Source organism: Adiantum capillus-veneris, chromosome 26 (genome assembly GCF_014529385.1).
Source record: "Adiantum capillus-veneris isolate H3 chromosome 26, ASM1452938v2, whole genome shotgun sequence".
NCBI lineage: Eukaryota > Viridiplantae > Streptophyta > Polypodiopsida > Polypodiales > Pteridaceae > Adiantum > Adiantum capillus-veneris.
The window spans coordinates 48,730,847-48,757,276 of NC_140956.1; the positions used below are offsets into that span (position 1 = coordinate 48,730,847).

Here is a 26,430-nt window from a genome sequence, read left to right on the forward strand (position 1 = left end):
CTCTCTCTCTCTCTCTCTCTCTCTCTCTCTCTCTCTCTCTCTCTCTCTCTCTCTCTCTCTCTCTCTCTCTCTCTCTCTCTCTCTCTCTCTCTCTCCCCGCAACCTTTCTCGTTGCACTATCGTTGTGTGGCCACGGACTACAGGATGCACATGCCCGTTGAAAGAGGTTGCACCACGTGTAGGGGGGGAGCCGGAATCCCTCCCCCTTTATTACTAGTATAGATCCTCAAGGGGGGCAGCCCAACCTTGATACTAAAGGGCACATGGTCTTCAATGACCCTGTGCAGTGGGATCTATAGCTTGGCTACACTTGCCAGCCAATGTGTACATCTTGAGGACAATAAACCAACCAAACAAAATGTTTCATGGGGCAAAACACAAACCTACGCATTAATTGCCCTTCACTCAATCTTGCTCGGTCGTTGACAAGATGCAAAGAGCTTTTGGAAGGGTTCGTGAATGATGCCATTGATAGGGCGGTTGCGGGGGTGCCATGTGAGGAGCTCCACTATTGTTTGGCTTTTGAGCATGTGTTGGATGCGGGGGAGAATGGGGAAACACCTTAATAGTCAAACTTGTAGTGACTCTACCACACACAGAGTATGAGCAGGCATAAGCATGATCATTGCAAAACAGGATACAATCGCAGATGCATGCATGGATGAAATCCCAAGAGCCTCTACATAGGCCCTAGCTTCCCATCGATCACAATAGCCTTTAGTTGCATGTCTTGTGAAGCCCACAAAACGCACAATGAACACCAATGTAAACAATAGAGAGATATAGGGGATTTTAGGCAAAGGACTCACATGAGAAGAGCATACACACTAGATATGCCATCCAAATTGATCTTGGAGATTAAGGAGATCTAGTGATGTTCGAAACACCAAATAATCGGCCCCGTTGTAAAGAGGGGTTTGAGCTCCAGCAAGCAATCTTTCGTCTTTGGTTTTGGCTTAGGGCATTTACAAGGGTCCTCCCAAAGAACATGGTTCTCCATGAGTTCTCCACGTATCGGATCTCATATTTTGGGTCTCTTTTAAAAATTAAAAAAATGGATTTTCATTGCACATTACTTTATTTTCATATTAGAATGCTTGTTGTGCAATGTTGTGATGTTTTGAAATGGAAAACAAGGTTGTTTTTTTAGATGAACACTTGCTTCAATTTTGCAAAAATCTATTTTTTCTTGCTTTTTGGTACTTTTTGTGAAAAGCAGGGTGGGATCCTTGTTCTAGCAAGTCTCGTTGATTTAAGAATCAATTTTGTAAAAATTGCTATTTGGGTGCTTTTGAGCGCTTTTTGATGAAAAGCGGATTCGTTTTCCAGCTCAAGTAAACTAGATGAAGCCATGTTTCAATTTTAGACAAAATTGCTTTTTTTGCTTTTCGTACTTTTTGTGCTTTTTAGTGCTTTCAAAAATCAACATGCTCTTTAATGTCGCCTAATCCTAGAAACATTATTTTTAGTCATTGTTTATGTGCAGAGCAATCTTATTGCAAGGTGATGGGATTAAAAAAAATTTATGGAGATTCTTTTTCTAAAAAGCAACATCGTAAATACATCGGGGAAGTACGATGAGTGTTGTGTTTATGTCGGGTACCACAGTGTGGTTTAGTTTACCTATGGTCGCATTACTTGTTAAGATCTTAGTGGATTGTCTTAGAAAATTGGATGATGAGAGCAATAATTGACTTTTAGATGCAAAATCTTGTTTCTAGCAAAGGGGAAAGCTTTTCCTTAAAATTAGGCTCCGTTTTTTGAAGAAAATAGGGTGTCTAGTTTTGGCCTGGGCATCACTCTGACTTGGAGAATTCTTATATAAGGAGCAATAAAGCACATAATTAGGAGTTAATGGATACACATAACTCAATGTAACTCTATGCACTTAATATATGGAGGTTTTGTAAGGTTTCTATCACAATCTCCATAGCAAGCTCTCTATCGCTCATGGGGAGAAGGAGAAGAACCATCTCGCTTTGCTACATTCTCTTCTCTTTTCATGGCGATGAACGCGCTCTCTATCAACTGCATGGCGAAAACCTCTACATAGCTCTCATCACTGCTCTCTTGTGACAAAGCAAGAAGCCTTCCAATCATCAAGAATTGCTCCTTGATCATAATAAGAAGCTCTAAACTCCATAGTCATCATCTCTTTCTCTCTATACTTCCGTTTCCATTACATGTAGGAAAACTATGCTCTCGGTTGGTACTTTTTTGCATACATAGGCATGTATGGGTTTGATGGGTTTTGCTTTCATGTCATGTAAGCGATAGGGACACTTCTTTAGTAGTATCTTCCAAATTGTTGTGAATCAAGCCAAACCCTTTGAACCAAACAATATCCACATCACTTAGAGCATTTTCTCTTCGATGTTATGTCAAAATTCCACTTGAATGACGAGTTATGATCAAAATACAGATTGCGTAAACTGTGATAGTCAAGAATATGCTCAAGTTCATACAGCTAGTTGGGAGGTTCGATGAGATCAACCAAAATTTGTTAGTCAATGGCATTGTCATCCCTATGCAAGTGTTTAGTAAATGACTTAAATCAAGTAGCCGATGAATACAAGAGTGCGCAAGTAATGAGAGTTTGTAGGCCATAACTCCAACTTGCTTGAATATCTTAAAGAGGCCCACAATATCTCGAATTTAGGTGTTGGTCCAGTCTTCACACTTTGTGAATGCTTTGGTACACTTAAAAATACCTTTTTCCCTTCTATGAAGGTAACTTGCTGACATTTCTTATCAGCATACTTCTTATACTAACCATGTGCTTGTGAAACATTTTATGAGCCAATCTCAGCATTTCCATGTGGTCTTGGAGAAAATCCTTGACCTGCTGAAGTTTCTTAGTTGCCAAACCCACCGTAACTTGTGACCTTATGGCTGTTAATCATCGCTACCTTGTAATGGTGTGGGAACTCGAAGTCTGGGAAAAAATAACATTTCACACTCATGCACCGCTTGTTTTTCTCGTGTTGCTAACTCTGATCTCTTCAGTGCGGTCGGTGACTTTTTATACTTGTAGTGAACATGGTTTGCAGTTCCCTGTTTGTTAGCCTTGGGTATCATGTTGCTCTTTAGTGGCACCCTTCCTTTTGGTTCTTTATCTAGTGACTGTGTTGCTGGCAGCTGATTCTTCCGTGGTTGCTGAGAAAAGGCTATCAGTTGTTGTTCTTGTGCATGCTGAATTTTGACTGCATCCGCATTCCAATCTATCTACACATTATACTCTTTTTGCCAAGGTTGTCCCAACAACATGGGGTGTTGTGTGCTTTCATCCTCGTCCACATAAAACTTGTGTGGGTAAATATATCGATGTACTTGTACATGCAATATAGTCCAGCCCACAGTTTTTAGCGAGTGTGATGTACTACTTTCCAGCACTTGTGGAGTGGAATGTAGTTGACCTTTGGGCTTGATCTGTTTGTATAATCTGTAAGAGATTAGATTTTCTTGAGCTCCAGAATCAAGAAATACCGTCGATTCAACTTGATTGCTACCCACTTTCACTATAATTATTGGCTCCACTGTGTCTTCATCACAATTCGTTAGTCGAATGGCATTGATTCGCAACGGTGATCCACATTGTTGTTGTTGTCATAGAAGTCGTCTTTTTGCAATGCGTTCTTTTGCTTCTGCTTGGGCTTCTTCCCATACCCTCTATTTCTCTTTCATCCGTTGTTTTTCTTGATGGATTTGTTGAAGCATATCCTGTGTTAGTGGTAAATGATATTTCTTTAATCGACACCCACTAATCCAATTTGGCATTTCTTCTCATGCTAATGTAGCAAGCTTGACAGCTCCGCTTTGTGATAAGTCACTAATCACAAAGGGTCCCATCCCTCGCTTCTTAAGTTTCTTGGCATGTTGCTTCAAGGTATAAACAAGTACATAATCACCTGTTTTGAACTCTTTCGTGCGTCCATGCTTGTCAAACAACTCTTTTTGTCTTCTCTTTTTAGCATAGATCGAAGCTACAGCTCGTAAGCGAAGTTTATCTAGCTTTTCAAGATCGTCTATTCTTGAAGAGAGCTCATGTCCATTCTAAACGTTTTGCTACTCGTAGAGTTGGAATTAAAAACTCTATGGGTAATATAGCGTTTAGACCAAACACCATGTTGTACGGTGTCGTTCCTATGGATGTTTTGTAAGCTACCCTGTATGCCCATAGTGTTGAGTGTAGCTGCTGATCCCAGTCTGTTCTTGACTCTGGTACAATTTTAGTGAGAACCGTGCATAGTGTTTTATTTGTGGCCTCAGCTTGTCCATTTGCCTGTGGATGATATGGAGCAGATTTTCTATGTATGACCATGAATTCCTCTAGCACATATCAATGACTTCATTAAGAAAATGTGTTCCTCGATCACTGACAATTTCTATTGGTAAACCGTATCGTACAAAGACATTCTCATATAGAAATTGTGCAGTGGTTCGTGCATCTGCTTTTTGTGTTGCCTTAGCTTTTGCCCATTTTGTGAGATAGTCTGTAGCCACAATGATATATTGGGTATGGGTGCGATATGCAGGGGGTGAAATAGGCCCCACAAAATCAATGCCCCATTTTACAAATGCCATTGCTCCCATCATTGGCTGTAGCGGCATCTCATCTCTCTTTATCGGCACCTTTGTGCGTTGACATGCATCACAACGCTTTACAAACTCTTCAGCATCCATATGCAATGTAGGCCACTATATTCCTACGGTTAAGACAATTTTTGTCGTCTTATCGCCTGAAAAATGACCTCAACTTATGCCTCCATGTTCGTGTTTTAGAATCAGCAGGTATTCACTTTCACTTGCACAGATTCTAAGTTGATTGTCCTTTCCTCGCTTATAGAGTTGGTTCCCAATTAAACTAAAGTCGCGAGCCTCCAGCTCTATATCTCTTTTCTGTGCTTTTGTTATGTTTCTAGAAACGTCCTTGTGGTTAAGAAATCAATGATATATTGACTCCATGCATGTGCAATGTTTACTCGAAACAATGTCGCGTGATCCACTGGTCGTTTGGCACTACATATAGTACAATTGTTAACATAAGCATGTGTGTCAGCGTACATAGTCGGCCAATAAACCCCCAATTGTTTTAGTCTCTGGTGTGTTTTCATTGTTGAACAATGAAATGCACAATCCTGGATGTGTGCTTCTTCAAGATAACACTCAAACTCCTCCGGATTTATACATAATCGTAGAATCTGGTCCGATCCTAGATGATACAATCGTCCTGCAATCAACTGGAAGTTTTTGGTTTGTCGAATTGTTTGTTGTTTGGATATGTCTTCCTCGTCATCAAATCTACCTCCAAAGGAAGGAATGCTAACAATTTCCTGAGACCATTTGGGTATCATTTCAATATTGAAAAGATACGCATCCGGTATGTCATCATCTACTCCTTCAGGAGCTTCCCCGTTGTGTAGCCTTGAAAGATGATCCGCCCGTAGATGAGTTTTACCCTTTTTGACTACCACAGTGAAATCAAACTCTAGTAGTATAATAAATCAACGTACAATTCTCCCAGTATTGCATGGTTTATTTACCAGATACAAAAGAGCTTGATGATCTGTGAAGAACACAAATTTGTTTGAGAGCAAATAATGCCGAAATTTCTTTACAGCATAAATCATTCCTAACCCCTCTCTTTCGATGGTTGTGTGGTTCTTTTCTGCATTGTTTAACTGTCGGCTTGCATAACAAATTGGAAAATCCATTGTTCCGTCTCCAGGTTGGAACCAGAATACTCCCAATTGCATATGTAGAAGCATCAATGTGAACATGGAATATCTTTTCCCAATCTGGTGCTTTAAGTACAGGTGCTGATACAAGGTTTTCCTTCAGCTTTTGGAATGAAGTTTCACACTCCTCAGTCCAGTCGAAATTGACTAACAAACGATACAGAGGTTGTGCAATGACTGCATACATATATATGAATCTTCGATAATATCTGTAGTGTCCCATGAAGGATTGCACTTGTTTCACATTAGTAGGCCTGGGCAGGTCTACTATGACTTTGATTGTATCTAGGTCAGTGGTTATGCCATTTCTTGAGACAATGTGTCCTAAGATGCGGCCTTGCCTAACCATAAAAATGCACTTTTCTGGATTAAGACAGCTTCGATATGTTCTGCACTTCTCAAATACCTTTTGTAAATGGTCAATATGTTCATCTCGTAGAAGAGAGTGTACACAAAGATCATCCATGTATATTTCTAAGAATATTCTCAGGTATTCTTTGAACGCATGCGTCATTAACCTTTGAAAGGTAGCTGGGGCATTAGTTAAGCCAAAAGGCATAACTCTATACGCATATATTCTCCATTCTGTGGCAAACGCTGTTTTGTGTTGATCCTCTATTGCAATTGCTAGTTGGTTATACCCTGAAAATCCATCTAGAAAGAAATAAGCCCGTTTCCCGCCCACCCTCTCAAGTACATGTTCTGTGATCGGCAAGGGATAATTATCCCTTATGGTGGCTGCATTTACCTTTTTGAGGTTCACACACACTCGCAACTTTTCGTTCTTTTGGGGACTACCACAATGGGTGACACCCAATCTGTATGTTCGATTTTGTAGATGAATTCAACATCCATCAGCTTGTCAATCTCCTCTTTGATTCGTTTAGCAAATGTGTCATTATATGTATAAGGACGCTGTTTGCTAGGTTTGGCATCTGATTTCAAAGGAATTGTATGTTGGCATATCGATGGATCAACTCCTTTGAGGTCTTTGTAGGACCATGGAAACACATCTTTATACTTCTTGAGAAGTTGTGTTAGCCGTTCTTCTTCTTCAGGTTCTAAATCTGTTGCGATATAGACTGGCTGAGGCTTTTCTCCTGGTTCAGCGAGGTCTATCCGTTTTACGTTTTCCGGCCCATCATAAGATTCCTGGTTTGTTCTTTCTCTGACTGGTGGTGTCATTATGATTTTTCTGTCCTGGATGGTGAAGTTCCGATAGTGGGATGGTACATTCATGTTTCCTTTTTCCGACTCCTCCTTACCATCACTTTCTCCCTCAGTAGTCCATACCTCTCGTAAAGACTGTTTTAGTTCTTGGTATTTCTTTTTACGCTCCAGTTTGGTCCACTCTGGGTCTTTTGTTGTGTCTTGTTTTGACTTTTGAGATTTTTGTGATTTTGTTTCTGTTTTAGCTTTCCGTACTTGTTTTATTCCCACTTGCGTTCCTTTCCTTCGCACTCTCGAGAATATTCCTGATATTTGGTCTTTTACACAATCCTCTGCTTTGACAAGCATTAGATAGTGAGTTTTGTCTTTTATTTTGGGCATCAGGTTCTCTCTCTTTTTGTTTTCTGCTCATTTTTTCCTATGGCGTTCCTGGCGTCTAGGGTGCTGATTGGCAAAATCATAAAACTTGATATTCTCTGTTTTTTCCCCACTCTCGCTTGAGCTGTCTGAACACTCGTTATCTGCATTGTTATTCATCTCCACATGCTGAGAGGAGTTATAAAACTCTTCTTGTTCTGGTGGTTCTACAATCTCGTCTCCTCCTCGTATAAGGCTTACCATGTAATAGGGTAGCACATTATAGCCATCCTTATCGCAAAATTTTGTCGTTGGGCTATCTGTAATGGTACAAACATCCAAAGTTGCTAGTATGTGTTCCCATTCCAGAGGTTCCAAGGCATCTTAAGGAAAAGGTTCAAGAATATAATCCTTGTCCTCAATCGCTCTTTCTAAGACGCATTCCTCTCTTTTTAAGCTCCCACAATGTGAAGCTCCGCACATCCATAGCTCTTTTTGTTGCCCTAACCATGCTGGGAGTTCTGACCCTGCCAATGTAGCTGAATCAAACTCTTCTACTGGTGTCTAGTTCACATCCTTGTAACTATGGTCTTTTAAATGTATATGTGGTCGTAACTCCAATCCTGGACCATCTTTAGTTGTCTGATGAATGGTTTTCCCAAGATGATATCGTAATTGTTCTTTTTGTCGAAATCGACTATTGCAAACGTATGCTCATACTCGATTCCGCACGAAGTGACAATTACTTTTTCTAAGAGTCCTAGAGGTTTTTCCATGAACCCATCTGCCAATTGCAATTTCATTCTGGTAGCTTTTAAAGCCGGTTTTCCCCATTTTTTCCAGATTTCTTTGGTGGCAATAGCGACTCCTGCTCCACTGTCAAGAATAGCTTTGGAAACTCTCCTTGGAATTCTACTGGTAGCGTGGTGTTTCCATCTTCTCCCTCGCAATATTTTCCAACCTTGTTTAAAGGTACTGGCTTTGTGTTTAGTTGAGGCCTGTCCAATTCTCTGATCCCTTCTTCAAGCTTCGAGGTGGGGTCTTTCACTCCAAATTTTTCTAAGCATTTGCCTATGATGGTCCACATGTTTGGTCGTAACCTCAGGAGTCGGCTAATGTGATTGTGCATGCCACCGGGGTGGACAATAACTCAATCAACCCTTACGAATCCATCACTCTGTTAGAAGACAGTCTTTGAGATGGGATTGCTCTCACCTCAGACTTGGCTTCATATTCTCCTAGGTAAGAGGGTAGAGTTTTTAGCGAGTCTGGTTGGCTGTGCCAAGAACTAATTGATCCCTGGTCTCCCCCTTGTGAATGTATATCAAAGTTCATTTGTGATCTTGCCTCGAATTCTTCAATAGGAGGTAAGATCTCATTTTTCTCTTTTCTCGTGCTATTCATGTGGTAACGCACCCTGTTAGATTCGTTGGCATCACGGATTTGCTTCCACAGGTCATCTAGACCGTTACAATCCTTACCCATTTCTACCAATGTTTTAGGCTGGAACCCGTCACTTGCCTCATCTGTTGTATTTGGCACTGTGATAGGCTCTCCCCTAGACTCAGAGGCATTCATGAGTCTCTCCTTCGTGTCTACTTGTTCCTCTAAAGTTGGTTTGATAGGGGTTGGAGCTGGTACTTCATGCCAATTTGCAGGTTTACCAAGCGGGTTTTCTATCAGGGATTGAGCTGTTTCAATCATCTTTCTACACATTTCCAACCTCTATTTTTCTATTTCGCATATGGATAAGTCATCCATCTTTGCTCTTGGGTTTGGTTGTTTTTGAGTCTGGCTTCGTAGGCTTTTAACAGTGCGTCTAACTGCTCATTTACCGTTTCTGCTAACACAGATCCTCCTGATCCTGCACTTTTGGGTTCTGCTATTTCCTTGGGTGCTATGGTTGCCGCAGTGTGTGAGCTTAGGCTAGCTAGATCCTCTAACCGCTCTAATATATCCTTTGTGTGTTTTAACTCCTCGGATAGAGCCGTTTGCTCTCGTTCTCTCCTGGCTTTCATACGCGCCTTTCTAGCTTTCCAAGTGCTTCTCTGATTTTTTGTTTCTAAACTTGGGGCATCGGTTTGGGCTCTTCAATTATGGGTTCATTTGTCATTCTTTGAGCTTGAGCTCGTGTCACTACCTGAATAGGTATTATTGTCTCGTTTTCTGACCCTCCACTGGAAGGCACTGCTTCCAGAATGTTCAAGGTAGTTTTTGCTCCTTTGCTCATGTTCTTAGGGCAATCTGGAATCAAATGAGTAACTCCACACTCGTGCAATACATGTTGACTCTAATGATTTCATCATGAGGACAGTCTCTTAGCCAATGGTCTCCACCACACTTGTAGCAGGGTCCCTTAGGTTGTTGAGGTGCTCCTTGAGCTCCTCTTTGTTGGTATGCATGTCTCTGTCCGCCCATACCTCTCTTGGCTATGAACAGTAATGTTCATTCATCCTAGCTATATCTTCCTTCTCCTGCTGCCTGTGCAGCTGTTGGTGGTCCTGCACTTCCTATCATGCTCCATGGTTCTGGCGTTGAGGGTTCTTCCGGTGGATAATAGGCAGGATTTACAGCATATCCATTAGGATCTTTGTAATATGCATGCATACGCACCAAAGCCTTCTCTTCTGGTTCGGTTACGGTTGGTGTGTATCTTATGCCGACTGGTCGTAATCCTGGTAGGGGTGGTTGCTGCCCCAACACCGTTGTGGTATTTCCACACCTATAGGTCCTAGTAGGTTGCCTGCTTGATATCTAGGTATCGGTAGAAGTTGAGGAGATGCTACCTGAGCTTGGGGAGCATAAGGTCTCTCTCTAACATATCCCTTGTTATAATAACATTCCTCCGTCCCATGGTTTGTCCATTTTTGTTCAATAGCACACCATTTGGGCTGTTTAGCCTGAGGTTTGGCGTACAGGTTAATCTTTTTTAGCACTTCCTCTACAAGTTGCTCCTGGTTTACAGCTACTTCTCCTTTCGATGTTGTCTTAGAAGACTTGCTTCCACTTTGTTGTGAGGATGAATCATCGTCAAGACCCTTGAATTCACCCTCTTTGTAGACCGCACAATTGTTCACAAGGTAAATAGCCTCCTTAGTTAACTCATTTAACGTCATGCTCCTCTTCATATGTAAGCCCTTATGGAGATCTATGTTTCTTAGTCCTTGGATAAATATAAGCATAAGTATGGACTGAGTTGGCAGTTCTTCCACAGGGCAGAACTTAACATATCTTTTTAGTCGTAGGGCTGCCTTTCGCACAGATTCCCCGTCTTTCTGTTTGAATTTATGGATTTATGAGACTGTATTATGAGCTATCCCCCTTTGTGAGAATTCCTCGATAAACTCGTCAAACACCTCTTCCATAGACTCAAAGTCTCTACGCTCCACAGAGTCAAACCAAGTAGCAGCATCATCCTCTAGGGTTAGTCCAAACCCTGCAAATTGGGTAGGGAATTCTAACACCTCTTCAGCTCTAATTACACGCACAAAAACTGCTACATGATCTCTAGGACCTCTGTTTCCCGTGTATATCTTGTTTACCCATTTTTGCACTTGAGAAGGTCTAATTCTACGATGGTCTACAAATCTCATCATTGGATCTCCATGTCCAATCGATATACCTCCTCTGCCCTTCGGTAGTGGGCGGGTTCCTCTCCCAGTGGTGCTCCTAAGCTGTAATTTTTGACAGTTCTTGCAAGAGATGGTTCATCTCTTCGAACTCGTTCTATGGGTGGTCTTCTCGGCTCTGTTGACCCTTGAGTTTTTGGCTTACTCTCGCCTTGATACCATGAATAGAGTGGTGGTTCTTGTAAATCCCTTAGCCCTCGTGCGGCTTGATAACCATCTTGGTTTCGGTCCTGTTCTAATGTTGCACTCTGTCGAAGCCATGCCTGCAATGATGGCTGAGTTGCTGGTTGATTTTGGTTGTTGAATGTCTGCTGTCGGGTAGAATGTGAGGTCGCGTCATAATCTTCTGAAAATGGAGTTGTCGACTTGCTAGGGGTGTAGGTGGCTCTTGGCACTTCTTCGGGGGCATATGTTGATGCTTTTGGAACTGTTACCTTTTCTACCTCCTTTGGGAGAATACGTTTGTATTCTTGCCTATACCTATCAACAAAAACGATATCCTTCCCCATAGCAATTTCATAAGAGAATAAGTAAAGAACCTTGTCTTTGCTTAATTGGTTTGGATAGGGTTCTTTGCAACGAAAGTAAGATACTATTCCCTCGCTCTCATGCTTGTAAATTCCCACATTCTCGTTGTAAGTTGAGACCCTGGTTGTTTTTTTATCATACATAAAAAGCGCTCCAAGTTGTTGGGTTAAAGGCCCGTGTGCCCGGCTGCCCGTTGTTCAGCCGCCCATGTACAGCCATTCATTTACTCATTCATAATAACTATACTCATAACTACACATTGTAGTGTGAGTACCGCCCCGCCACACATTGTGTCTATCTCCTTCTTCGTGTTGGCTCTCTGTGTGTGTGCTCTCCGATCCCAACAAGTGGTATCAGAGCTTGGTCGTGAGAGCATTGAGAGCTTCATCGTCATTGTTGAGTGTGTTGAAACTTGCTGCTGTTTCATTGCCGTTTTTCGGTTTCGCGCACGCGCGCATTTCTAAAGAGCAGAAGGTTTTTCTGAGCTTGGCATTGGAAGGTTCAGCACTCCGCGAGTATTTTCATCAGGCGTCCTGGGGTTTAACCCCCCTTTCGGAGCCATTCGTGCCATTAGAAATCCCATCCGAGCTACAGACTAGGAGCTACGTTTTTCATCTCTCTTTGGTAGTTTTCTGCTGCCAGAGCTTCCATAGCCATTACAGGTGCCATTGTTGTAGTGTCTTCCACTTACGTGAGCCCACAGCTCATTTGAGAGTGTGTAGCCAGCCTCTTCTTGGAGTGGCCTCATACACACAGATAGAGTGGGAGTTTGGCGACATTGTCTTCTTCGACTACAGGTACAGGTACAGGTGCAGGTACAGGTACGGGTACGGGTACAGGTTACAGGTTACAGGGAGCTTTGGATACAGGTTTCTTCTGTGGTTACAAAACATGTATTTTGACTGTGGGACAGCCATGCATATGGTTGTGGTTTGAGTGGGAGCTTCTACTCTTCTGGGCAGTCTGTTTATGCGTGTTCTTGAGCTACAGGTTTACATCATCTATGTATGTTGATGGATGTGGATATGGCAGTTTGACAGACACTCTTTATGCATGATATTGTGGAGATTTGGTTCACTTATACATAGAGCGGGTTTGCTCTTGCTTGCAGTGTTGCGGTTTGAGTACGGACAGGTACTTGGTTGACAGTAGAGATTGGACTTCGCTGAGCTTGTGCATTGGTTATATGCTCACTTGGATCCATTTATGCTCACGGATTTGTGTAAGCTTGGTCAGCTTATGTCTCTATTGTGGTTATTCAGACATGGAGTATGCTTATGCCTCTATGACAGCTCATTGTTGATGCATTTTGTGGCACAGTTTGCCTAGGCCGGTTGAGTTACACGTGTCACGGGTTTATGCATTTGTTTGTGGATTTCTACGTACGTTTTTTGACCATATTATGGGCTGATTTATACTCTATGCGTTTGCTCTTTGATTGAGCAGCAGGTGTTGTCAGATTTGCAACACTACTTTGTTGTGGCAGTTTGTTGGTTGGTTACAGGTTTCTCATTGTTGCATTCTTGTTGTAATGGGCACTAAAGAGGACACAGTTTTCAATATTGAGAAGTTGGATGGTGCTAACTTCTCATATTGGAAAGATCAGATTTGGGATGTCTTGGTGCAGAAGAAACAGATTCGACCTCTAAAGTTGCAGGGAGTTAAGCCAGAGAACATGGAGAGGGATGATTGGGAGGAGTTGGATGAGATGTGCAGGTCTACCATTAGGCTTTCCCTTTCAAAGTCTGTTTATTACAATGTGAAAGATGCACAGGGTGGAGCTTATGAGCTATGGCAACGGATTTGCGATATGTATGATAAGCATTCGGCTGCTTCTATGGTGTATTGGATTAAAAAGCTTATTGATTTGCGAATGGAGGAAGGTGCTTCCATGAATGCGCATTTGAATGAGTTCAATACAATTTTCAGCCAACTTGCTACGCAGGAAATTACGTTTGAGGAAAATGTAAAAGCTATGTTTTTACTTGTCACGTTGCCTGAGTCATGGGACACATTTAGGACAGCCATAAGTAACTCGGTTCCTGCGAATGAGTTGACAAGTACTAATGTGGAGTCTAGTCTTCTCACGGAAGAGATTAATCGAAAGAATAATGCACGTAGTAAGTCTTCTAGTGCAATGGTTGTCAGAGGCAAGACTATGGACAAGTATAAGTCCAACAGGGGTAAATCTAGAAGCAAGTCCCGTGCAGGCACAAGTAAAAAGGATGTGGAATGTTTTCATTGTGGTAGAAAAGGCCATTTCAAAAAGGATTGTTACAAGTGGAAAAGGGAAAATGGAGATGGTAAGAAGAAAGACCATGATGCTAAGGACAAGCCTAAATCCAATGTCAAGATTGAGGAGTTAAATGCAACACAGGGAGAGTGTAGCTCTCAAGATGACCATGTATGTGCTCCGACTAGTGCTACTAGTGAAGAGCTTGGTGATGTGTTGCTTGCATCCTATTTTGACGACACTTTTCTTCTCACTCATGAGCGTAGTATGCCTATGGATTGGGTCATTGACAGTGGTGCTTCTTTTCACGTTACGCCTCATAGGTCGTGGTTTCATGACTACGATGCTTCGAGCACAGGTACTGTCAGGATTGCCGATGGGCATTCTATGCAGATTCATGGCATTGGGGATATTCATTTGGCTATGCCAAACTCTACTACGTTTGTCTTGCAGCGTGTGCGTCATGTGCCGGCTCTTGCAAAAAGCTTGATTAGTGTGGGTCAGTTGGATTCACTTGGTTTCAATGTATCTTTTGGTGATGGAGGTTGGAAGATCACTAAGGGTAGCCTTGTTTTGATTAAAGGTGCTAAGAGGAATACGTTGTATTCCCTTTGTGTAGCTAGTGTGGCTGATCACATTGTGGGGATCACTGAGCAACCTCCTGCTTCTTTATGGCATCAGCGTTTGGGGCATATGTCACTAAAAGGTATGAAGTTGTTGGCACGTGCGGTTACATTCCCGTTTCAGATTTTGGTGGTTTTGAGTTTTGTGAGCATTGCCTTTATGGTCGACATGCTCGGTCTTCTCATAAGAAAAGTGTTCCACACAGATCTTTGGAAAAGCTAGCTTTGGTGCATAGTGATGTATGTGGGCCGATGCCCAATGCTTCTCTTGGAGGTGCTATGTACTTTGTTACGTTCATTGATGATGCTAGCAGGAAGGTATGGGCATACCCCATTCGTAAGAAGGATATGGTGTTTGATATATTTAAGCAATGGTTGGCTCTTGTTGAGAACCAATCAGGTTGTAAGTTGAAGTGCTTACGTACGGACAATGGGGGTGAATTTATGTCTCATGCTTTCACAACATTATGTGTTGAGAAGGGTATACGGCGCGAGCTTAGTGCTCCCTATACACCTCCTCAAAATGGTGTGGCAGAGCGCATGAACAGGACTATACAGGAAAAAGTCCATAGTATGATTTCTATGGCTGGTTTGTCAAATGGATTTTGGGCTGAAGCTGTTGCCACTTCTGTGCATTTGATAAATCGTTCACCTAGTGTTCCTTTGGGCTTCAAAGTGCCTGAAGAGGTATGGACAGGTTTGCCACCTTCGTATGGTCACCTTCGTGTTTTTGGCTGTGAAGCTTATGTACATGTACCTAAGGCAAAACGCAGCAAATTGGATCCAAAGAGCAAGAGATGTATCTTCTTGGGTTATGGTAGCTCTGGTGAGATGGGTTATCGATTGTGGGATCCTATTGACAGGAAGATTGTGCGCAGCCATGATGTTGTTTTTCATGAGGACTCTATGTATAGAGCATCACCGCGAACGGTTGAGGTTCGGCGTGTGATATTTGAGGAGGATGGACATCGGTATGATGGTCCCATGGCTGCTCGTGGGCAGCCCATTGACCCTCAAGTGGGAGATCAGCCCTTGTTGGGAGATCATGTAGATGTGGGACAGCCAGATGCACCTCCTGCACAGTCTTTGAGGCGTTCAGAGCGGCGTGCAAGACAGCCTCAGCGTTTTGTGCCTTCTATGGATTATGTATTGTTGACTGATTGCGGGGAGCCATCATGTTATGATGAGGCCATGTCTAGTGTTGACAAGCTCAAGTGGGAGCAGGCTATGCAGTCAGAGATGGATTCGTTGATCCAAAATGAAACGTGGGAGCTTACTCCTTTGCCAAAGGGTAAGAAGGCACTACCATGCAAGTGGGTTTACAAGATAAAACTGTGTTCAATGGATGCAAAGCCTAGGTACAAAGCAAGGCTTGTGGCTAAAGGATTCAAGCAACAGAAGGGCATTGATTTTGACGAGATCTTCTCCCCAGTGGTGAAGATGTCTACTTTGCGTATGTTGTTTGCTTTGGTAGCTACAGAAGACATGGAATTGAAGCAAATGGATGTAAAGACAGCTTTCTTACATCCAGACTTGCACGAGGATTTGTACATGGAGCAACCAAGTGGGTTTGTTATTCATGGTTCAAAGAAGATGGTATGCCGGCTTCTTAAGACCTTGTATGGGCTGAAGCAATCATCTCGTGAATGGTATCGTAAGTTTGATGCATTCATGAGTTCATTGGGTTATGTACGCAGTTATGAGGACCCATGCCTCTATACTCGCAAGGCTGCAGATGGTAGTCTTATTGTTTTGGTTTTGTATGTGGATGACATGCTGATCGCAGGGAAGTGTATTTCTGATGTGGATGCCTTGAAACATAGGCTACATGAGACCTTTTCCATGAAGGATCTTGGGGATGCCAGTCATATTTTGGGTATGCGGATCACTCGTGATCGTTCTCGCAAGATGCTCTTTCTTAGTCAGAAAGAGTACATTGACAGGGTGCTTGAGCGTTTTCATATGGAAGGGGGGAAGGCCATTAGTACCCCGTTGCCTCCATATGTAAAACTCAGCCATGATGACTACCCTCAGACAGATTTGGAGACTACAGAGATGTCTCAGATTCCCTATGCGTCAGCTGTTGGTTCCTTGATGTATGCCATGGTGGCTACGCGTCCAGATCTTGCTCATGCAGTTGGTGTGGTTAGCAGGTACATGTCTAACCCGGGCAAGCGTCATTGGGATGCAGTGAGAGGTATTCTCAGATACTTGAGAGGGACTTCAGAGTTGTCCCTATGTTATGGTGAGAAGGATATGTCTGTTTGCGGATATACAGATTCAGACTATGCAGGGTCAGTGGACTCGAGGAAGTCTACTAGCGGCTATGTGTTCACAGTTGCAGGTTGACCGGTTTCGTGGGCATCACGTTTACAGCCATGCGTTGCTTTGAGCACTACAGAGGCTGAATATATGGCTGCCACTGAGGCTGCCAAGGAGGCCGTATGTCTCTCACGACTAGTGGGAGATCTTGGTATGGCTTGTGATGCTCCGATTCTACATTGTGATAGCCAGAGTGCCATAGCGTTGGCACGGAATCCTGTCTTCCATGCGAAGACAAAGCACATTGAGGTGAGGTATCACTTCATACGAGAGGTGCTAGAGGACAAGCGCATAGAGCTTGTCAAGGTACACACTGACGATAACCCTGCTGATCTACTCACGAAGTCGTTAGCCTCACAGCGGTTTGCACACTGTAGATCGCTGATGGGTATGGCTTGACTTCTTTTGCTGTACTTTGGCCACTTTAAAGGCACACTGCCTTTAAGTGGGAGATTGTTGGGTTAAAGGCCCGTGTGCCCGGCTGCCCGTTGTTCAGCCGCCCATGTACAGCCATTCATTTACTCATTCATAATAACTATACTCATAACTACACATTGTAGTGTGAGTACCGCCCCGCCACACACTGTGTCTATCTCCTTCTTCGTGTTGGCTCTCTGTGTGTGTGCTCTCCAATCCCAACACAAGTCGATCAATGTTTGGTGGCGGTTCTTGAGTTTCTGAAACCATTTTTCCTTTCGCCACGTTATCTCCATATCTATTGTAATCCTCAGGGTTACTTACTATCAAATAGTGGTTCCCCTTTTTGTCTCGAAATCTATCCCCATTATCATAGACTCGAATTATCTCCAGTCTCTGAGCCGGTCTTTCTTCAATACAAATACACTTGCGTCCTCGATAGTTAGAATAAACTAGGGCTCCTCTCGAGTTTGTTCCTTCTAAGAAGATTACAGTGAACTTGGAATCGTTCAAAGGATTTAGGGAGGTGCTTCCTCCTGGCATTGGTCCGTCATAGGTGAAATCTCCTGGCTGTTGACTACCCATTATGAAGAAGGACTTATCAGATGAAGTGTTCGTATCACGACCCTCCTCAATAATCGGTGCTAGTGGATCTAGCCTTGCCTGAGTTACACTCTCCTCGGTGGACACTAAGCTATCCTGATCACCTGCCACCTTTTGGTCTCTAAAAATGTGTCTTCCTGATCTTAAATTCATCAAACTTAGCAATGCACTTAACACAAATCCAACCACTCACCTGGCAAAGGATCAGTTTCCGCAGAACTTCTTGCTTTGCCGCTGATTATACCTGTACACAAGCGTTTACTTTCGGCAATCGAATCAAAGCATTTCACCACTAGAGGTGGTCTTAGTAATGATTGGTATAACTGGAGAGTTAAACTCAACCACTACTGTGTTTATACAGTTATGATGTTCTGGATTAGGTCTGCTAATCTGGAACTGTACTTCCTTCGGATGTCGGTCAATTCACCTGAAAAGTCTTAATTCAGTCTTTGCTCCGTCAGAAGGTCAAACAAGGTCCAAATTCACTTCTGAAAGAAGTTCTGGAACTCTTAAGTCAAATGGAACATCACTGTATAACCTCAGTCAAATTTTCTCTTCACTAAGCTCCAATAGACATCCTATGTGTAGGATGTCTCCTGCTCTGTTTTGCCTGGAGTTTTGCACTATGGATTCCCCTTGATTTACAGAGTCCACAACTGTTTTTACTTTTTGATTGGACACCTATAAGCTGGTCAATGGATCAAGAATTTGTTCCGCTGACTAGTCAAATCAACTCCAATTTGGACCAAAATTGACTAGGAGGCTTACCTCAGGCTATACAACACCCTGATATGCCTACAGTCAGTTTCTGGCTTCAATTTCATGCATTAAACATTCTACGCGTAGCATGTCTTATTGCTCAAAATGGCTTCAAATGCACAGCACAGACTCCTCTTGAGGTGCTGATCACTTTGGTATGCTCAAATATGGATTTGGAGTGCCAGATCACCCAAAACACATCCTACGCGTAGGATGTCTTTTTGGCCTGTTTGACCCCAGACTTGACCCACAGCTTCCCCTTGATATCAGCAACCCAGTGGTATGCTTAGATTTTGGTTTGGATTTCAAAAGACCCCAATTTTAGCTGTTCTAGCCTTTTTCAATCAAAAGTGCTAAAGTCTGCTTAGAACCCAATTTTCTCACCCAATTGAGATGAAAACTTTCTCAGACACTCAATAAATCATGCAGATCGTGCTCATGCAGCCATCCTATGGTTTTGGTCTTAAAATAATTCCTTGGCACAATTTGGGCAAGATATCTGGCAATTTCAGTCTATCTGGCCTTATCCTGTCAAGATATGGTCAAATTTCCACTTTCCAGGTGAAAATAGGGTAAAATCTACCTTATGAATACACTGATCAACTCAAAATTTCAAAATTTCCACCAGATTAGCATGTACACATCCTACGCGTAGGATGTCTCTTGGTTTAAAATATAATTTTTTCCTAACAGAAATGCTCCTAATGCTCTACAGCTCTATCAGAAACACTCACAACAACTTTTGAACTTCACTTCAGCTTTCAAATACTCTTTTGCGTCTTTTACAACCTTGTGATGAACCTAATAAGCAAGTACAACATGCATGAAGTGCTCTAGATCATGAATCATGATGTCCTACTTACCCTACTCCTACTCATCATGTGAAATGGTGATAATGGTGTTTTGGTTGCTTCTTGGCCTCTCCGGACTCTCAAGCTCTCCTCTCACCGCTTCTACCACTCCAACTCCTACTCTCTATACCACAACTCAACTAAAAACTAAAAACTATCTAAGTCTACCTAAGTCGAAGGATCTAGGCCAGACACACGCTCCCTAGACTCCCTCTAAGACCTAGAGAGTCCTCCACCCTCTGATCTTATCTAAATGTAAAACGAGACTCTTGGCAAGCCAAAGAATCCCTATCCTCAAGGACTAGTCTCGGTCACCTACCTAGGGTTTTCGTCCCCGACAGCGGTGCCAATGTTGGACGGATACGCCGCGACGGACGTCAGCACAGCGAGAACTCACCTAACAAGATTTGTCAGCTAAGGACGAAGCTCGACCCACAGGCGCGTGGAAGCAAGCATAGGGTGTCAATCTACACTCGACTGACTCTCGACTAATTCCTACAGAGGTCTCTACCCAATGTCTAAGCTACAGCCCTCAGGAGTGCATAAGAGGAGATTTTCTACAACGCTTTCTAGAGCCAAATACCCATCAAACGATCTCGAAACGCCACATAACTTGAAGGAGACCCTACTAACACCAATAGGTCGCTCTCCCTAAGGTCTATGAACCAAAATCCCAACCTTAAACACCCGGTGCAAAATCACGTAGGATGTTTGGCCGAAATTTACAGGTCATCGTTTTCGAAAACTAAAGTGCCTAACGTGTAGCTCTACTCAATGCGAACGCGTGGATATGCTGAAATGCAAAAACGGATAACGTATACTCACCGAATCACCAGATGAAGCTTGTAGGTCGAGCTCGCAAAACCGCACCGTACGCGTGCAATGTAGGTATCGACACGTAGCTCTCGTCGGGGGCAACACGCTGCACTTCTCTGCACTCGATTCCGACCACCGGTGCACGCGTAGCGTCAAGATGAAGCTCTCACTCTCTCTCGTACACAGTACGCTCACTCACAGACTTCAACTTTTTAAAAATGACAAAGGTTTTTCATTAAGGTCAAAAAGTGGTATAAAGACCTTACAATCTCAAACCCTAATGTTCCAATTTAACCATCTACTCAATCTAAATGTCAAAACTGGGATACAATCTGGAAACTTCTGTAAGCCCCAATATTTACAAGGTGAAATGTCGAGTTTTCTCAATAAATGAATAATTACAAAAAATAATAATCCGCCGAGCACGCATTTTCCGTAGGGCCTGTCCAGTTTCTAACACTATATTGTAATTATTTTCGTTTACCAAGAGTATATGTTCTTGAACAGGAGAATTTCGAGCAGATTGTCCGAAGGAGCTAGCTTGGTTGGTTGAGCATTCTTCTACCATGACTTGGGTCATGGGTTCAAATGCGGCCAGGTGACACGTTAGCACTCATGGACGTCCTCTTGTAACACCACGAGATACAAAAAAATATTTGAGCAGATTAAGCATGTGAAGGGTTTCGTTGAAGAAGTTTGGCATTAAGAATTTGGAGGCTCTACAATGCTTTCTAGAATTAAGGTCGTGTGTATATTATCAGGAATTGCTTTCTAGAATTAAGGTCATGTGTACATTATCGAGAATTTGGCTATCAAAGAGACACCACGTGTTAAAAATATTGTCCAGGTACTGCATGTCTAATGGCAAGCCTAATGTGGTGGCATTAGGATAAAATTGCAAAGTAACCGATGACAACAAATGATAAAAATGGTGAGTGGCTAGATATATGTTGCCCTTAGAATGCCAATTTGCATTATTGAGGGCCAATTTGGGCAGATAATTACATCCGAGCCTAGTTAGAAGTACCTAGTAACGTACTGTTACCAAACGCTCAGTTCTTTACATAACAAGGCTCGACATGAGCTTCATGCTAATTTGTATATTTCTCAGAGGCATTCTAATACAATCACTCACAAGTTTTGGAAAAAAAAAAAGGCTTTACACAATTTGCATTATTTAGGGTCAATTTATGTAGGCTTCACGCAAGCCACAAAATTCAATTTCTCCGAGCTCCATGCAAGGCACACATGGATTATGTGAAGTCCATTTTGATGTCCTTGAGAGCGTCAATAGGCTTTACTTTAAGTATGGAGGTATATGGTACAATCTATCAATGGCTTTATGTTTTCCTTCGATAGTGTTGTGGCGCATGGGCAACAAGTACTTGCAAAGGGACGAGTATCAATGAGCAAGAAATAATATGTGCGGTAGCATAGCAAAAGTGCTACTAGCTCACATGCTTAGCTAATAAGCTACTACCTAATTTGGTATTGCAAGTCGGTAAGAAGATTATTATATAATGTAACAATTCTAACCAATCGGTAAGAAGATTATTATATAATGTAACAATTCTAACAAATTGACTTGATAGGTACCTATTGTACTAAGTGCATACCAAACACATCGAGATTCAATGCCACTTCATTCAAGAGAGGGTCCTAGCAAGCAAGTTGAACAATATGTCAATGCAAAGTTAATCAAGAGGGAAGCGCTAGTTCTTTATATGGTACAGTGGCAAAGCGTCAAAGAGCTACAACAACTAATGTGAAGTAGCTTTGCTCCATAAGTTACTAAATTGAGTTGGAGTTGTTGGTTGACAAGAACATTGTGACAATCTTAGTATGAGCAAGCAATTGACAAAAGCAAAATGGCATACATCTGCATGTAAAACCACACTATGGGGCGGCCCTCTAAGAGTATTTGAAGTGGTTCAACGTTGTCCACAAACTGCTTATGTTGAAGAATGGACGGCATAGATGAAGTGGGCGATTTCCGGGATCAGGACAGGGGTTCATTGTGTGCGCGGGCGATTGTTGTATGAGTGAGTCCTCACCCACAGATAGCAGATAACGAGCAGTCGAAGCCGATCGCCATCGCCAAGGGCTTGCGCGGGAGCTTGTGTGTAGCGCCTCTCTATCAGACATGGCCATGCTTCTAGACTCTGCGGGCGCTTCTCTCCGTCACGGATCCACTGTGGCCCTCGCGGCTTCTTCTTCTCCCACACTTCCCCGTTCCGGTGCCCGCCTTGCATTACCTGCCTGCTCGGGGTTGAGGAGGATCGCGCCTCCTGCCAGGTTTTCCTCCTCGCCATCTACCTCCCACAAGCGTGCTTCTCGTGGGATCGTGTGTGAACGGCCGCAGGAAACCCTAGCCCCTGGTAACGCTCTGCCTATCTTCTTTTTTCCGGGATCTTTAGCTAGGTTAGTGAAGCACGGATTATACTGAAATGACCAAGAGTGATGCCACTTCAAAGCTTCACAGAGAAGAAATGGATTGCTCATTTACACTATGGCTGGTGAACTCAGGATTCTGCACAAAAATTGTATTTATGGTCTGTGTTATTGTGATCTTCATCACTATCTGGAGGTTGACGTAGTCCAGAGAAGTGGGCTGTGGCTTCTCATTGTTAAGCAGATTGTAAGTTGATGGAATCGGGTTGTTGAGCAGATTGTTCGCTGTTAAAATTGGGTTATCTTTTGATTTCTTTGGGATTTTTTGGAAAACTTTCCTTGCATGGGTCTTAGTGGATTGTCTTTTATATGTGCATGAAAGTAACATAGAAAGCTTTACTTAGAATGTCGCTTGTCTTGAGCAGCTGGTGCTGTGACGGATAAGACATGGAAAGAACTTGTCCTTGAATCTGAGGTCCCAGTGCTTGTGGACTTCTGGGCTCCTTGGTGTGGACCCTGCCGTATGATTGCTCCTTTGGTGGATGAGCTTGCTGAGAAGTACAAAGGCAGAGTGAGGTGCTTGAAGCTCAACACAGATGAGAGCCCCTCAACAGCAACCGAGTATGGTATTCGAAGTATTCCAACAGTGATGATCTTTAAGGGAGGGGCAAAGAAAGACACTATTATCGGTGCTGTGCCAATGGCGGCTCTTGTTACAGCTATTGAAAAATACTTGGACAGATAAGTGACATGCATTGGTAGGTTCCAATCTCATGGTTTGGGGGCTCGCAAGCCCATGCTCATACTTGAAAATGGCCATGGGATAGTAGCGATCCTTTTGTAAAGTGCAACTGTAACTTAGTGTTTTCTTTCATGTGTTCCTCTGTATTTGATTCTACTAATCATTCTGCAATTCATGATGGTGAGAGCCTACCTTTGTGCCATCTCTTTCTTACTGAGCTGGTCGACACGAAGCAAATGCTGCAGTTGCTGATGACTGCAGAATGTCGTTGGGTGTTAGTAACTGCCAGTATTATTTTTCGCAATTCTATTTTGAGAATTGGGGATCATGGTGCACTATATTGCACCTAATGTCCTGTTTGAAAAATTATTACCTTGTACATACGTTCAGTTAAGAATATGAAAGGTAAAGCTGCTTTTTTGAGATGGGGGTTTTTCAGAATTCTTGTGTGTGGTTGTACTCAAATTTGATGTGATTGTGTTATTATCTTCATTGCAAGTGTCTTTTGGATGGGGTGTGGTGTACGCTCTGTGGAGGTATTTTCATTTGCTTTTGTGATTGCAATTGCCGGTTTAATTGTTGCATTGATTGCACCATAGTGGGAGCTGGCATTTGTTTCATCTATGAGCTGGCCTGCAGCATTTTTTGTTTAGGGGCCTGTCAGCTCTCACAGTTTCAGAGTGAACCTTGCTGGAATCATTGCTGTGGGCTAGGTTTATTGGGGGCCGGTTGCTTTCAATCTATGGTTTGGCTGTGCATATGAAATGGGGCTAGAATAGAATGGGTCTGGAAGGGTTCTTCTTAAAGCAGCTGGCCTGTAGCTTTTCAGAGGCAGTTTTAGAAGGCTGCCTGCATATTGGTGGCAGACCCATTCATTTGCGGAAACGAAGACTTGGGGGTGAAAGACATTGGTGCTCCCTTATGGGTTTGTACATGTGGCAAAAGGTTCCCTTCAGCTGTGCTGTCTGAACACCCCTTGTAGAGTGCTGTCCGTGCAGCTGTTTCCGGCCGCTGTATAGGCAAGCACTCTTTTCTTAGGTGGCTGCTTCTTGCTCAGGCGCTTTTGGAGAAAGAATTATTTAGTTGGTTCATTGTGATTGTTCCTGAATGTGGTGTACCTTTTCTAGATCCTGGTATTCTGATGAAGAGGGGGTGCCATCAAGTGCTATGCTGGGCCTTCGAAGTAGTTCCCGTTTGATGGTCTTCCTTATGCTTGTGATTGGAAGGTTTAAATGTCATTTCTTTTTGGTATTTGTCCATGGTATAAGGTAATGTGCAATATTATTAACTGCCCATGTTAGATTATATTTGTCAACACCGAGGACTCAATGCAAGATTTGGTTAGTTTATGTATGTGAAGCCGCACATAATGGTGCATGGGCAGAAGAGGTTTGTTACTTTGATCCATTATCGTCCTTGCATTCTGCTGAAAAGTTATGCTATTAGATAGTGTGCAGGCTATTTTTTTGGTCACGATGTGCATTGTTATTAGCCTTTCTAATTTTTGTGGGAAATTCTCTTGGAATTATCCTTCGTAATTATCAATTGATGAGCAGCTGCTTATTTTGCTAGGTGATACTTGTCTGAAACAAGTTTAATGATGTTATTAACAAATCTTAGCAACCGGCCTTTGAGATGGACGCGAAGTGTTTGTTCTTGGTAGCTTGGAAAACTTGCAAAGCTATGGTTCCTTCAAGCTACCTAGAAACATCATGCCGCTTCTCAAACTGCTGGTGATTGGGTCAAAACCACTAATCAGCTTTTCGAACTGAAGACCAGTTCAAAGCTGGCATAGGCAAGCATACTGATTAAGTCTCCTCGTTCAGCATCCCATCTACTCTTCCAGTTTAATTTTTAGCCCTTGTAAATTGAAAGGATGATGTACAGGAGAAGTGCACACACTTGCTCAAGAGTACACAAGACCAAAGGTTTAACTACTACCATTGTTTCATCTAGATAATGAGAGCTTAATGTAAGTGGATGCATAACTATTCATTTAGACCATGATGACTTTTGTTGAGCGGTTGGTCCATACATGTTGAAGAAGTGGGTAGCTGCGAGAAAATGTAGCTCTATTGAAGAAACCTTGCGTGCCAGTAATGTTGGCATTCATTGCTAATGTCGGCGATCTTTTGGTCCTAGTTTGTCTTTTGATTAATTGATTGGAAATATGTTGTCTTTTGGTCGTAGATTGTCTTTAATTTCATTGATTGTAAGTATGTTTTTATGTTCATGTCTGTGGATCAAATATTGCTACAGGAGATATACTAGTTTAGCTTGATGAAAAAACTGACTATCCAATTTATTTGCCCATTTTAGGTTCAATAAGGCTAAACATGGTCATTCAATTAATGACTTGAGCAAAATTTCTTGCAAGGTAATTTATGGTAACAAAAAATCATGGAGAATGCTCATTGATTTTGCAAGACACGCCATTTGACTACAACAAAAATGATGGATGCCATTGGTAACCATTAGATCATCGAAGTGTTCAAGAGATGTGGCTTGGACTTCATGGAGCCATACAAGAAGCAAACTCCAAGGAAGAACATGACATTGTGGTGGGTACTTGTCATGCCAACAAATGGGTTGAAGGCTCACTGCTTCCAAATACCAGTGCAAGATCAACAAGTTGGTGTATCTATAAGTTAATAGTCTTAGACCAAGGTATCCATTTAAACAACGAGACAATTCAATGTTTTATCATGAAGTCTTTCATTAATATATGCAAGGACACTAACTATTATCCTCAATCAATTCCCAATCTAAGAGTATTGATAAAACTTTGAAGGTTATCATGACAACGATTATGCAAAGGGAACCTCATAGCTATGATCTAAATCAATTGATGCTTCCTATCGTGTAGAATGGAGAAAAGCTATTTTACACAAATAGACGAGTAGAGGTAGACTAGTAGGGGGATGAGAGAGAATTAAGGACTTCAACTAATGACTCTTGTGGCATAGAAGATGAAGTCAACATAAGTTGGTCTTTTTGATGCCAATGAATAGAGTGTTATTAATCCAGGTTGTTCCTAACATGATGCTCAACACGGTTCTATACTTGATGCTTAAGCTAAAAAGGTTAATAATAGTGAGTATGAAGTAGCCTAGAGCAATGTAAAGTACTAGACCAATGAGAAAAAGACTATATTTACACCCTGATGTCTAGTTAAATGGTTCAAATTAGATAAAATTCCAAAGGTGTAACAAAAATGAAAAAACTAGGGTAGGGTTATGCCCTACCCTCAA

General features: G+C 42.4%; 1 protein-coding gene across 1 annotated transcript; it reads left to right on the top strand.

The window, feature by feature from the left end:
* Positions 1–22,050: 22,050 nt before the first annotated feature.
* LOC147423403 (uncharacterized) lies at positions 22,051–23,381 on the top strand. Its single transcript, XM_086501578.1, has 2 exons — positions 22,051–22,424; positions 22,863–23,381. The coding sequence occupies exons 1-2, from the start codon at positions 22,190–22,192 to the stop codon at positions 23,180–23,182; spliced, it is 555 nt and encodes a 184-aa protein (XP_086357704.1). The 5' UTR covers positions 22,051–22,189; the 3' UTR covers positions 23,183–23,381.
* The last annotated feature ends 3,049 nt before the right edge of the window (positions 23,382–26,430 follow it).